Source organism: Peromyscus californicus, unplaced genomic scaffold (genome assembly GCF_007827085.1).
Source record: "Peromyscus californicus insignis strain IS unplaced genomic scaffold, ASM782708v3 Scaffold_3__1_contigs__length_106647218, whole genome shotgun sequence".
In the NCBI taxonomy this organism is placed as follows: Eukaryota; Metazoa; Chordata; class Mammalia; order Rodentia; family Cricetidae; genus Peromyscus; species Peromyscus californicus.
The window spans coordinates 16,897,062-16,912,638 of record NW_026294551.1 but is presented as its reverse complement, the minus strand read 5'-3'; the positions used below and the strand labels follow the sequence as shown (position 1 = coordinate 16,912,638).

At 36.0% G+C, this 15,577-nt stretch overlaps 1 protein-coding gene across 14 annotated transcripts in view; it reads left to right on the top strand.

The window, feature by feature from the left end:
• Nucleotides 1-15,577, top strand: part of Tanc2 (tetratricopeptide repeat, ankyrin repeat and coiled-coil containing 2) — a 314,497-nt gene that overhangs the window by 179,386 nt on the left and 119,534 nt on the right. For all 14 annotated transcript variants that reach the window (XM_052756540.1, XM_052756535.1, XM_052756531.1 and 11 more), the window contains one exon: nucleotides 10,071-10,334. In XM_052756540.1, the coding sequence (XP_052612500.1) occupies nucleotides 10,071-10,334 (264 nt within the window). The remainder of the gene's footprint in view (nucleotides 1-10,070; nucleotides 10,335-15,577) is intronic.

Genomic DNA, 15,577 nt, shown 5'->3' with positions numbered 1-15,577 from the left:
TTGCAACAGCAGGAAATCCAAGAGGAGTCCCAGTGAGGAACCAGTATTGACAGTATAGCAGAAGCCAGAGGCCTGGAACCACACCAATGACTCATTATAATACACACTCACAAGTAAAGATGTGTGGACTAAAGGGTATACTGTGTGACTCACTGTGCCACAGTACAGCTTCCACCATGAGATTTTTTTTTCTTTTAAATTTTATTTTATCTTGGGTTGAGGGGAAGTTGCAAGGGCAGAGGGAAGATGAATGAGATCAGGATGCATGATGTGAAATCCACAAGAATCAAAAAAAAGTTTAAGAATAAAACTAAATTTCTGTTTCTCATACTGTATAAAACCAAAGGAGATCAGTGACCTTAATATGAGGCCTAAAACTTTGAAATAGCTAGAGAAAAACATGGGGAAAATAGATTGAGAATGTACGTTAGTGCAATCACTATGAATATATGTAAACACCCCCCACCATCGCCCATAAAAAGACATGTTATATGGTCCTCTATACCACTCAGGGTATACAGCTAAAGGAATCTCAGTCAGCATACAGTAGGAATTCTCCATACCCTGTACTAGTCATAGTAGCCAAATGATGCTGTCAGCAAAGTGACTGTCAACAGGTGAATAGATATAGTTGTAACACGAATTCCTAAGCAGTCTTTTAATAAAAACCTGGAGCCTGATATTGGGGTGACAGCTGAAAGATGAAAGAAGATGAGCAAGTCGCATCCACCACGTCTTACCTCACCAACTCCTCAGCCTGAAAGAGCTCCAGCCGAAAGGGCTTCAGCTGAAAAAGCCTAGCCGAAAGGCCTTTCTCAGTTGAAAAGCTTTTAGGAGGGAAATGTAATGAACTGTGTCTTTTTAAATATATTTCCTTTAATAATTGGGTTATTAAGTATATTTTAACAAATAGTCTGAGATACATTCTATTCAGATAAGAACAATAGCAGTATAAAGCTATGTTTATACTCCAAGAAAAGAAAACGTCTTAGTAAAGAAAGTTGGGCTTTATTCCTGAATGTAAGAGTGTTTTCTGTGTATTTCTCTTCTGCCTGACAACCGGACGATAAGAGTGTTCTAGTCTAGGGCCAACATTGCATAGACTAAAGAGGAAGTATAAAATACAGACAGTAAGACTGAGCAGTCACCTTGGAGCAGCTGTGGTGCAGGAAGGCCTGGACAACAGCCCCGACAAGACCCCAGACTTAAAACAATAAATGTGAATCTTCATAGAGCTGTTTCTCTGCAAGTCACAGAGAGGTCATGCCAAATTGCCAAAGTGAGTCTTCTGTTGAGCAATGTGGTTTCATGATTCCTTCACTGATAGTATAGATTGCAGTTGCATCATCCTGCCAGCACCATCAAGACCTGATTCTGATGCTTCAAGGAGAAACTGCAGAAGCTCAGAAAACGGTCATTGACAAAGGAAGAACTCACAAAAATGAAGCCAGAGCTAGAAGCTACATATTTTGCAATATTCAAGAAGACATTTGCAATACATGATGCGTTCCTGTGTCGTGTTACAGCACATCCTATTTTAAGAAAAGATTTAAATCTTCATATCTTCTTGGAATATAGTCAAGATTTAAGTGTGTGAGAAAGAAGAAAAATGAAGATTTCTTCAAAAATGGGATTAAGTCAGGAGCTAGAGTAATTGCTTCAGGATTGATTCCTTTGAGCATAAATGAACATTCCTTCTAGTCTGTCATTACTGAGTTAGGAATGTGTCTGTTAAAGCCAGATGACAAGATCCTCCAGAACACAGAAGGTGACTGCAATAGGGTTGGGTCTTCATTGTCTGCTTTAGGAACTCAGGGTTCTACAGATACATGCAAATGAAAGTATAATTGAGAATGTTAAATGTAAGCTAAAAGAAAACTTTCCATTGGCAGCATAGAGAACAGATACTTGAATGTAAGCAAGTATTTTTAAATATTTTTGTCAAAACAAGGATGATAAATTTTTATAGGGAAAAAAAGTGAACAAACATTGCACATCTAAAAAGCCCAGCATTCAGGAGGGTAGGGAAGGAAGGTTGAAGGTCTAGGCCACCAAGGGCTACACAGAAAGACCCTACTTCAGTGGGTAAAAAGTAAAGAAAAATAAAAAGTTCCTTGAAAAACTTTTATTTATTTATAATTTCTGTATGTGCACATGTGTTCGTATACTCATGATTGGGGGCAGAATGTGATGCCGCAGGCACATGGAAGTCAGAGGACATTTGTGGAATCAGTTTTCTACTTCCACCTTTATATGGATTCCGGAGATTGAACTCAGGTCACCAAGCTTGGACAGCAAATGCCTTTTATCCAATGAACCATGTTGCCCTCCCTTCTTAAGTAAAAGTTATTTTAATTAAGTTACCAACTGCTAGATTTCTCTCTAGACTCCAGAAAGTTTGGCTGTTAACCAACCCTAAGTGAGCACTTAGGGATAAGAAATAAATAAGGAAACAAGTGTTTTCAAGGCTAGAGAGTATTACCCTTCAGTACTGTACATGCAAATTCACATTTATCCTTAGACAAAATTAGTGTTTTTCTCTTCCTGGGCTGTAAGTACAGAGTGTAATTAGTAATACTCCTTGTATATGCAGATTAGTCTGTGTAAAGCTTTTTTCAGCTTATTACTTGCCCTTTATCCTCAATCCCTTCCATTGTAGGTATTCTAATATGTTTATATAGCTTCTTAGATTTTAATGTAGCCTTTCAAAGTATATATTGCTGTGGTGTGTGTGTTTGTGTATTTGTGAAATACACAAAGTGGCATGTTAAATTAATATAAAACTTTTTAAAGAACTATATAATACCCATTTTCTCTGACTACCTCAAGTATACTAAGTATACATTCCTCACATTCCATTTATGAACATTTAGCTTACCCCCCTGCCTCTATCATTTGTTCACAGCTGTCCTCAAATTTATACCTGATTTCTGGGTCATGTGGTTTATGATTAGTTAACTTTATAAAGTGTGGCAGAGTGTTTCCAGCAGTGTATAAAGCTTCTTTTCTTTTTTTCTCATATCTTTGTCATGACTTCCTACTGTAATTCCAAAAATTCCAAACTATGAGTATTTTAAGATAAATTTACACCAAATATGTTTGATTACAAGATCTCATCTGAACTATGTGAGGTTGTTTATATTCTTTTCCTGCTCACCACTTATATTTATAGATTTTATTAGAAAAATGTTACTATATTTCATACTAAGATGCTACTCCCCAATCATGTATGTAATTTTATATATGAATCTTAGCCTTTCTGAAATTAGAAAATTTCTGTATTCTGTAGCACAACTGATTCAGAGTTTCATATATGAAGTTGTAGACCTGGGTTATTTGACTTACTAATCTTAGTAAATCCAATGGTTATAAAATTGTGTCTCTCTTTACTTTGCATTTCATATATAAACTTCCCATCATATGCAAAAGAAAAAAGCTAAGCATAAACCTTTGAGCACAAAGAAAGCAGCAAGTATTGAAGGTGGGAGAAAAATGAGCCACTAGAAACAAAATCAAGTATTAGGTAAATAGCAGAGCTGGAGCAGTGCAGTACCCCCAAAGCCAGAGAAGACAAAAGTGTGATGGAAGGAGTGAGTGGAGTCTTGTGAAGAAATAATAAAAACTTGAAGGCCCCAAGAACTATGAGAGCGATTAACAAATGAAATTAACTGTTTTTTCTGGATTGGTTTTCTTTTAAGGACTACCAAATCAGAGCATTTATATATGTTGTGGAAGGACTACCAAATCAGAGCATTTATATATGTTGTGGAAGGACTACCAAATCAGAGCATTTATATATGTTGTGGAAGAACTACCAAATCAGAGCATTTATATATGTTGTGGAAGGACTACCAAATCAAAGCATTGATATATGTTGTGAAGGACTACCAAATCAGAGCATTGATATATGTTGTGGCTAGTATGAATGTCATGGCAATAAGTATATCTCTGCTATTTACAGTATACATGTCAATGCATGGATTCACCTATTTAAAATAGATATTGAGTAGGTAAAAAGCATATAACAAAGTTTTATAATACAAAATCAACACAAAAATAAATTTCACTCCTATATCCTAACAACTGAAAAATTCAAAAACAAAATTAAGAAAATAGGTCCAAAAATTATTATAAAGGAGAACTGGGAAGATGGCTTTGCTGATAAAGTACTTTGCATGCAAGCATGAGAACAAGTTCCACCTCTGCTACAGTGATGTGCTCCTTTGACCCCTGGACTGGGGAGGCCAAGACAGGAGGATCCCTTGGAGATTGCTGACTCTCAAAAGATGAAGAGCAGCTAAGCAAGATCCCCAACATCAGCCTCTGGCAAGCATGCCAAAATATTTAAAATCCTATTTATAATAAACAGGAAACTAGAAATGCCTCAATTTTTAAATACTATAAATATGTAAATGTCTTCTCTGGAGTCCTGAAAACTTTCTAATTACTAGGTATTTTGATCCTATGTGGTCTTGATTCACCTTAAATATGATACAGTATGTATCAAGAAAGCATTCTCTAATGGCATCATATCTTCCTTCACAATGCTTCCTTCCATCATAGTGCTCCTCAAGTCTGAGGTGGGAAACTGTCAAATACTTGCAGGGTAATTTTATATTTGTAATTTGTATTGATATAATTTTTAGCATAAAATTTTGTGCCTTATCATACTACTAATTATAATCTATCACTATTACATTAAGCAATAATTTTTATAACCCCAGTTTTTCTGAGATAAAATTGTTGATGTGTACATACAATTTCTAACATTCCTTTTTCATACCAAGTTTCGTTTAGATTCTTTTGGAATGGATGTGTAGCAAATGATGGACTGAAGTGTGAATCCATTTTAGTTTCTGCCTTTTATTTACCTGAAAATCACAGTTCCCTTCAGAAGAGTTTAAATCTTGAGTCCCCCTTTCAGTCAAATCTTGGGATTATTTTTTTCTTTCAGTCTTGAGTTTTTTGAAATAACCGATTTTATATCTTAATATCATTTAGCACCTACAGACTAAATTTCTGTGGCCATATCCTTTGTTCAATGGTTATGTTTCACTTCTGTAGCCAAAAAGCAAAGTTAACAGCTCCTCCTTTGTTCCTGGAGGAATATTTAGTCCAGCAGAATGTTATGTTCTTTATTTCATCCAAGTCGCCCTCTGAATCATTTGCTGAGTGCTAGATAATTTGAATTAGTTTTTTCATGCCTTTCTCGTTTGTTTTCAGAAATATGCAGGCTCACTACTGAGTTTCATAGTTCTGTATTCTCAACTCCATCATCTTTCCAAAGTGTCTACTTGTAATACTTAGCATTAGAAGATCTGAAGTAGTCATTGGACTATATTTATATTGCAAGATGTATTTTGTAAAACAATCTGGACACTTTGTTCATTGAAATGATTTAAAAGACCAAATGACATTTTTCTTCATAATTAACCTGATGAGGTTAGCACCCACTTTGTTAAGCAGAGATTGTGGTCCAGATATAATCTTTGAATCCTTATACTGTATTGTGATCCTATAAGAAATCTATAGAGAACAAATAGGATCACGTCATTGAAAGGCTATATAAACTTTGTCAGAAAGCACTTATTACAAAATCTACAGTAAAATTTCTACAGTAAAGGTACTGTAGAACAGAAGAGAGTGCAGATGTGCACAAGTGGACCCAACTACTTCCAGATGAAGCTCTCCACTATTCCATAATCACATGTGCTCTGACCTGAGTATGAACCAAGATTTGTACAGACAGCCTTGCTGTCACAGAGAGCTTCTAGAAATTTCCATTGAAATTAGTGATGCCCTCTGGCCACATAGCCAAAACAGGCTGTCTAAATCCTTCAGGTATAAGCTATTCGTAAACAGCTAGTCCTGGGTGCACCAAAAAAGTTTCAAACTTTAAACAGCACATATTCCACTTTCCTTTGTCTTGGTTAGTAGCCAGTACCAAGTTTCTAAGCATCTGTGGAGATAAGCATAGAGTGGTTCAGTCTGGATGTAAAACTATGTATACTCTACTATAATAAAGGTAGAATTTCTTCTTAGTCTTGAGAAACTTAGATTAAAAGGTAATTGTTCCCAGGGTGCCTTAATTAGGGTTACTGTTGCTGCGATTAAACACCACAATCAAAAGCAACTTGGAGAGGAAAGGATTTATTTGGCTTTCATATCCAGAATCACAGTTCACTCCTGGTACCAACTCCTGTCTTAGTTAGGTTTTTATTGCTATAAAGAGACACCATGCTAACGGCAACTCTCATAAATGAAAACATTTATTTAGGGGACTCACCTACAGTTTCAGAGGTACTGTCTATTTTCATCATGGCAGGAAGCATGGCAGCATGCAGGCAGATGTGGTGCTGGAGCTGAGAGTCCTTCATCTTTACTCAGAGGCAACAGGAAGTCGACTGACAGTCACACTGAGGGAGGCTTGAGCAAAAGAGACCTCAAAGCCCACCCCACAGTGACACACTTCCTCCAACAAGCCCCCACCTCCTAATAGTGCCACTCCCTTTGGGAGCTATTTTCTTTCAAACCACCACATTGCCAACTAGTCTAAATTAGTCGAAGCAAGTGACCAAATTTAGTGAATGTGGAATTGTTATCTGGAGTGGCTGAGAGCTGGGAAAGAATCATGTCAATACATTTTCTCATTTGTTGAAATCCTAGACTATTATTGAAAAGGCTGCCTTCTAAAAAGCTGAAAGTTCAAAGTCTGTTTATTTTTTGGTAGTAGCCTTAAAAAGGAAGTCTAATTGGTCTCTTCTACTTGTTTTCCTAACACAAATAAAAAATCTTTCCCAGTCTTAAAATACCTGAATATAATATGATACTGGGAGCTATGTAAACATTTTACCAGCACTGACATATATTTTAGAACTTCACTTATATATCTCCAAAATATGCCATCATGTACATTTTTTTCAAAGTAAATTATTTCTTTACTTAAATGCTTACTCAGGTAACATATATATTTATACCCTAGGTAGAAATATTTTTAGTACAAGTACTATAAAAATTGCACTGAAGAATGAGCACATTTATTTTCTGCATCTTGTTAACATTTGCAGCATCCTCCAAAACTGCCAGAGCAGCACAGCCAGAAACAGAGTTTACTGTTCCCTGTTTCTCTGTGATTTGGGAAAGATGATAGTGGGGATTAGCCTGGGTCTTCTCACTTGTTTTCTCCTTTTTTCAAGTGGAATTATAAAGTTGATGCTAAGTTGTTTGGTTGTTGTGGTTTTTTTTTTTTAAAGATTTCTTTATTTTTATGTGCATGAATGTTTTGCCTGCATGTATGTCTGTGTTTCATGTATGTTCTTGGTACCAATGGAGGCTAGAAGAGGGTGTAGGCGGAAATTTCTGTCCCACCAGCACCTCCCATATACCTGGCAGCCACTTCCTAAATAATTGACTCAGCGACTTAATATTACTTATAAATGCTTGGCCAGTAGCTCAGGCTTATCACTAACTAGCTCTTACACTTAAATTAACCCAAAATTCTTACATATGTTTAGCTATGCAGCTTGGTATCTTTTCTCAGTATGACATTCTCATCTGGCTTCCTCTGCGTCTGGCTGGCAACTCCTGACTCCGCCCTTCCTCTTCCCAGCATTCTTAGTTTGGTCACCCCACCTATACTTCCTGCCTGGCTACTGGCCAATCAGTGTTTTATTATTAACAATGAGCATAATCCACAGCAAGAGGGTGTCAGATCTCCTGTGACTGGAGGTCTGGACAGTTGTGAGCTACTATGTTACATAACTCCAGGTGCTGGGGATAGAACCCAGGTTCTCTGGAAGGGCAGTCAGTGCTCTTAACCACTGAGTCATCTTTCCAGCTCCCTGGTACTAAGTTTTTAAATTTAAATATGAAAATAAAACCCTGAAAGTATAGTAACTACCCTCTAGAAACATACAATCTGGTGCAGAAAGTAAGGCATTACCAACAAAAGAATTGCTACAATATTAGTAAGTGGTTAAGACCCCCAATAGTTACTTAAAAGGCACTTGCTTTCTAGTAGCAGTAGGCAAGATGCCTAATTTTAGCAAGCATCAGTTCTTCATGTGTACAATGAGAATAGAAACACCAGTCCCTCTTAGAGTGTTGTATTGATGACCAAATGGAATGTACATTTACACAATTTAAAAGTTATAGATTCGGTGTTAGAACATATGCTTAGGTATTACCACACCCAAAAAATACAAGTTATAAAATATTAAATATGAATTTATTGTTATTACTATTATTAAAGCTTATCTAGTAAGAAATAACTATTACTTAATTCATATCTGAGCTCTTCTGAGTGTAATTTCCTTACTTCTTAGGCCTCTGAGTCATTTTCAGTCCCTAATTTGTTCTCCATGCTTTCCTTTTAAAAAGAGTTTCTGGGTTCCACAGCTGCTTTCTTTTTTAAAGTTACCACCACCTACTTCATCCTTGGTTTCTGCTTACCTTGATTTATCCTTGTTTACAAAGACTGGCCAAGATACAGGAACGCAGTTTTCCTTGCTTCATTTTGTTAGCTGCCTGCCGTTGATCATAAGTTATTCATTTCTTATGGCTTTTACAACTAATTACTATGCACAAAATAAAAGGTACTAAATATGAGGATTTGACTTCCAACATTCACAAGTTCCCAAAAGTGTTCAGTGATCGTTATTTCATTTCTTCTGAGGGGCTGTAGAATGTGTACCTCTTCTCTGGTTTCATTTTAGTTTTGAGACAGGGTCTCATTCTTATAGACCAGGCTGGCCTACTGTGTAGCCCAAGCTGGCCGTGAAATTGTAATCATCCCCCTTGCATCCCAAGTGGTACAGACCTGAGCCACCACTCTTCTCCCCTCGGGTCTCAGAGTTGAATCTTTTATTTTGTCGCCTTTTCTAGATAAGTTCCTTTTTCCAAATCTTTTTCCTTTGTGTGGTGGAAAAAAATAATCTTGGCTTTTTTTTTTTCTTAAAGAAAAGTTTAGATTTTATTTTTTTAATTCATCTTCTTTTGTACTACAGAAATCTAGAACTCCACTTAAATTTACAGAAAGAAAACTTCACTTAATAGGATTATGGAAATTACCTCCTCAATTTCTTTCTTTGCTTTGGCAATAGAAACCTTCAAATTATAGGAAGAGAACATGAACTAAGTATAAAACTCTCCTGGGATGATAGCCATCATTCTTTTGTAGTTATTACTAAAAATTCAATAATTTAGACTTTACTATTTTTCATCTTTTCATTTCTGGGGTTATGAAATGTTCCTCCTCATGTATAATTATTAGTAAGAATAGATATAATTCCAGAAGACCTTTCAGGTTTTGATTTAATTAAAATCATTATTCTTTAGCAAGCCACTTACAAGTGATATGAAAGGATTAGAACTGAGAAGAGTTGGATAAGGAAGGCCTGTGTCGCTTCCTTATTTGATCAGGTTCTTTCTACTGTATTAATTTCTACTTAGTCACTGTTATTTTAGTCGTATGTTTTGGTGTGTGTGTGCATGTGAATGTAAACATGAGCCAGGAAATAAGTTAAGTAGGGAAAAGAAAATGAGAGGGATAGTGAGTTTGGAGGGACTGTTGGTGCCCTCTGGCAGTCCATGAAAATATGCAAGTATATTTTTGGTAATTCTAAAATTTTAGCATTGATGGTCCTTGTTCTCGGTTCCCTTGGCACTGGTATATGAATTTGCTTGTTTTATTTAAATAAAGTGTTAAAAAATATATGTAAGATACGATTGTATAATGGTTTCAGTTATTTAAACTTCTAGGGGCAAATGGACATGGTAACTTTAAAAGATAATGTTAGTAGTATTTTTATCTACTAATGAATTTTTAATCATAAACTGATTAATATCTTCTTTTGATTTTTTTTTTTTTTTTTTTTTTTTTGGTTTTTCGAGACAGGGTTTCTCTGTGTAGCTTTGTGCCTTTCCTGGATCTCGCGCTGTAGACCAGGCTGGCCTCGAACTCACAGAGATCCGCCTGGCTCTGCCTCCCGAGTGCTGGGATTAAAGGCGTGCGCCACCACCGCCCGCCTTGATTTTTTTAAAACACATTTGTTTTATGCTTTTTTTTTCAGCTACATTGACAAATTATTCAGAAAACATGGAGCGTACAAAATATGTTGGGGAAAGCAGTAAAGAATTAGGATCTGGAGGAAACCTAAAACCCTGGCAATCTCAGAAATCCAGCATGGACTCCTGTCTGTATCGAGTAGATGAAAACATGACTGCCTCCACATACAGTCTCAATAAGATCCAAGAGAGGAATTTGGAAACGGTTTTATCCCAATCAGTACAGTCTATTCCTTTGTATCTCATGCCTCGGCCAAATTCAGTAGCAGGTAAGTTGTTTTTTGTTTTTTGTTTTTTTTTAGACTATTTTGCTGAATATGTAATGAATGAAAATAAGACAAGTCATCCACTTGAGTTTCAGTAGCATATATGTCTTTGAACCTAAGAGAAGGTTCATCTTCATAAAGTGGTTTCCTAGTTTTCCTCCTGTGATTTGCAGAAACATATAACAAAATCAAAAAGAGGGGAAAAAAAGTATATAAATGTAGAATGAAGTGTTAAAACAGTCTTATTAATTAAAAAAAAAAAAAACAAACTCAGAGCCAGATATCGGGGTTAAACCTGAGAGATCAGAAGAATAGGAAAAGCTGCAGCTAACCTCACCTCACCAGCTCTGCAGCTTCCAGAGAGACCTGTATACTCCTGTATACTCACGCTTACATGCCTTTCTGTTTCTGCCAACTCATTTCTTCTCTCTACCAGCTACATCACTTCCTCTTTCTGCCCAGCTCTGTCACTTCCTGTCTGTCTGTACAGACCTCCAGACCTTTATGATTAGTGCTGGGATTAAAGGTATGTACCACCACACCTGGCTCTGTTCCCAGTGTGGCCTTGAACTCAGAGAGATCCAGACTGATCTCTGCCTTCTGAGTGAGGATTAAAGGCATGTGCTACCACTGCTTGACCTCTATGTTTACTATAGTGACTGGCTTTTTCCTCTGATCCTCAGATAAACTTTATTTGGGGACACAGATAAAATATTACCACATATAAACTAGTTAGTCTTATTGTTTGTAAAAATTTTAAGGGCTAGGGATGTAGCTCAGTGGTGTAGCATTGCATGTATAAGGTCTTGGGTTCAATTCCCAGTACTGCAACAAAAAAGAATTTCAGTTTGAGGTTTTAGCTTTTAAAACTTGAATTTTAATAACCATTATTTAATCAAAGAATATTTTGGTACAGTTTGAATATCGGAAATCATCATCCATTGTGTGAAGGGATAACAAACGAGCCGAGAAGAAGAAACACAGCTTCTTCTTTCTCTCTGTTCATATTTTCACAAAACTCTTATTCTCTTAGTATAGAAGACCAGGTACTTTCATTTCCCAATTCAAATGCCACCAGCAGGCTCAGTCATAAAAGGATGATATAGGAGGATAAGTAACTGAAATACTAAGTCATTTTTTTCCTCAGTAACTACACGGGAGTGATGTCAGGGATATTTTTAATACAGCTATGTTGCTATTTAATAAATCAAACCAGGAGTTTTACAGAAATAGCCATTCTGACATTTTCAAAATGTGTCATCATCTGCACTTTGTCCAGACTACAAAATAAAAATTTTGTCTTTCCCTCTCTACAAATTAATTCCTGGACACCAATATTTCATGATAAGGAATAATAAAACATTTATTGTCATTAGACTTACTTTCCAGGGATAGTATTAGTTCTGCAGCCAGTTGTGGTGGTACCCCCCTATAGTTGCAGCGTTCTGAAGATGCAGACAAGAGTCAGTAATTGAAGGCCAGTCTCAGCTCCAGAGTAAGTGCCAGACCAGCATGAGGTACAAACACAAGACTCTACTGCAAAACAAACAATGAAATGGTTCATTATGTTGGTGCTGGCTTCTTGCCACTCATTTTCCTTCCCTACCTGTTCTTTTGGTTCTGACCTCTGGGAAATAAATGATCAGCATCTGTTATCAGATATGATGATGAAGGAATGGCTCATCTAGAAGATTTTTCACCTTTATATAGTGACAGCAATTTTTCTCTCTTAGGTCCCTCTAAATAAAGCATATTGATTCTCATTTAGTTACAGTGCCTCTCATATTGCAGCCAGTTGAATATATCACCTACCCCCCTTCATGTTGGCCTGTGGAAGGTGGTATTAGGGAACTGAAACATGTTTTTTTCTGCTACTGCTTTTTCCCTGAGTGATAAACTTGCATTTCTGACCCTGAAGTTTTTTGTCTTCTTCCATCATCCAGATTCACTAAGTAAAGTATGAGATCCTTCACAGTCTATGATTGTGAAATACCACATACAATCATAGCTACAAAATTAGAAGGAATGGCATTGCCAAGCATTGATGGGGATGTTATGCAACTAAAATCACTGTACGTGAATGATGAGAGTATGTTATACATTAGTATTATTAAAGCTAAATATATATTACCTAAAACCTAGTAATTGTACTCAGAATGTCTGTGAAAAATAAGTGTTCACAAACAGTATTGCTTACTAGTTGAAGGACAGTCAGTTTATTTCTGTTCATAGTGCTGCTTTGACCATGTTTGTGAGTCTGTAGACATACATATTTTCATTTCTCTTAGGTAGGTACTTAGGAGTGTACTTGTCATTCATATGTTAGATTTTGTATTTAACTTTTTAAGAACCTGCCATACTATTTTACAAAGTATACAAAATGGCTGTGCCATTTTACATTCCTAACTAGCAATGAACTAGGGTTCCTGTTTCATCCTTTCCACAAGTAGCATTTGTTTTACCTTTATTATTGTAATTAATGAATGTAAGGTGATAATTTGATTATGGATTTAATTTGCATTATGCAAATGATTAATAATACTGAGCTTATTTTATGTACTTACTAGTACTTAATCATTTTCCTTAGTGAAATCTCTACTCAGAACTTTGGTACAGCTTTTGATTGAGTTGTCTGCCCTCTTACCGAATTTTAAATATATATATATTTTTTTCCTGACTATAGACATGTGTTTGCAAATATTTTTCCCACTTGGTTGATCATCTTTTAATTTTGTATTGATATATTGTAAAGCACCAAAGTTTGAATTTTGTTTAAGTCTATCAAAATTTTTAGTGGACATTGATCTTGGTAATATCTTTTCATCATTTTAATTGCATGTGCATTGTTTATATTATATAACACTAGTTTCTCTGTGTCATTTGAGTTTGTTTTAATTCAAGTTTGGAGAATATTTCCTTCCTCTACATACTTTGTGTCTCCCTTTCCCTTTCCTTCTCCCCAATCTTAAAACAAAATTATATTATCCTTAATCATTATGCCAGGAGATCACAGCAGTGTCATTTTTAAGTCTTTCTAGCTAGCAGAACACCTATCCGATCAGACATCTTTAAAGGAAAATGAAGGTCTAATGAGATGGCTTAGCTAGGATGGGCATTACTCTTACCTAGTTAGATCCACAGAACCCACTTGGTAAAGGGAGAAAACCAACTGTCACAAGGTGGCACACATAATAAACCACTCAATAAGTAAGTGAGTAAAATTGGAGAAAAAGAAAAACATGAATGTACCATTAGAGGCCAGATAGGATGACCCTGAAGAATTAGGATCTTACACTCTTGGAATAGTATACATGGCAGTGCTGAACAAAATACTTTTATCAGGTAATTCTTACAATCAGTGTTGGTTGTATTACAAACAGGTTTACTGTTACTTAAAGGGCAAATCAGCGGTTAGACAATGGTTTGTTTTAGATTGTTTTCTGTCTCTGGAAACCATGGTTTTAGTCTGCTCTCACAGGGGACAGGAAAGTGAGCTGTGAACCAAATAAGTCATTTTCAAACATTCAATGGACTGTAAATTTAAAATGTTTCCAGAATGTAAGGAAATAAAGTTACTTTCATAGGGAATTACCCTGCTAAGTATGTAATGTATAAGAATCTGATAAAACCACAAAATCTGGTAGTTTAAATAATATATCTAGGTCAATTTTAAGTTAGTTTCCTTAACTTACCTCTGTCTATATGTATACTTATTTTCACAATCTTTTTCATATGTACATAGGAATGGTCCCGCAAACTGAGGAAGGTACACCTTCTTGATAATCAAGAATCATTGAGAAGCTGGGTGTAGTAGCACATACCTTTAATTCCAGCACTCAGAAAGCAGAGGCAGGTGGCTCTCTGAATTAGAAACTAACCAGGCCTGCAGAGCCAGTTCCAGGACAACCAGGGCTACACAGAGAAACCTTGTCTCATAAAACAAAAAAGTAACTGAGGTTTTCAAATAGGAAACAGGAAAAAAATCAAGTATATTTTCAGTTTGCATACAAAAAATAGGCTTCATTTTATTTTCATATATCATTGTACTTTGCCCATACTCATTCCTCATGAGCCTCCCTCGTCCCTACTTACCAATGGTTTCTTGTGATCCCCAGAAATGGTCTCCTCCCTACTTTCATAGAAAATATTTTTAATCAGGATTCTACATACAAGAGAAAATGTGCAGTGTTTGTCCCTCCCCTGTTTTCTTCTCGTTACCCATATGCTTATTCAGTTTTCTTAAACATAGCCCCAGGCATCATGGAAAGGGGATATGGATGTTAGAAATAAAAGACTGTTCAAATACAACTTTTAAACGTCCCTTCTTTTTTAAACTTAATATGAGTAATACAAAGAGCTCAAATAATGTTGAATAACAGTGGGAACAACTGCATTGACTGCTGGGTGTGCTGACTCACCTATAAAACTAGCTCTTGGGAGGCTAATGCAGTTTAATGGTCAGTTTGCAACCAGACTGGGAGACACACTTAGCAAAGCACTATCTTTACAAAAAAAAAAAAGTTAAAATACCATTTGTGTCACTTTTAAAACTTGAAGAAATAATTTCTTAAGTGAGTCTTGCTATGTTAGGTATTTCTGCCTACTTTGGGAAGAAAATTACCCTCTTTTGCCTAAGTCTCATGATGGATGGCACACACCTGTAGTCCCAGAACTTGGAAGTGGGAAAGTGGGGAGTAGAAGCAAGAAACAAGGCCATCTCCTCAGTTACATAGTGAGTTTGATGCTGACCTTATCTCAAAAAAGAAAGAAAATCCTAAGTGAAAGAGAAACAAAATTGTTCTGTGAGACAGAGACCCTGTTTGGAGTTTTATAAGTAAAAACTTGCAGGGACAGTAGAGTCAGCACATAGCAAATGTTTAAAGTTCCTAAAATAATCATCTGTATTTTATCAACTGCATTATAAATATAAATATATTGGTCAAGCAGATTTAGCTGTATAGTTTTAGAAACATGACTAACATAAATTAAAAGGGTAAATGTGCTGATTACAAGCTCCAGGTTCTACATTAAGGATAGTACTATTTACTAAAGGCATAAAAACTTTCACCTTGATGAACTAGGGATTGTAGCTAGAGGGAGAGCACTTGCCTCTTGAGTGGTGAAATGACTGAGGCTGACTTATGACGGCCGGTAAATTGGGTTTTTCCTGAAGTTGCTCAGTTTTCTAAATACAAATTTAGATTTCATATACCTTTAAATTAAAATTCTGAACAATGAAATTTTTA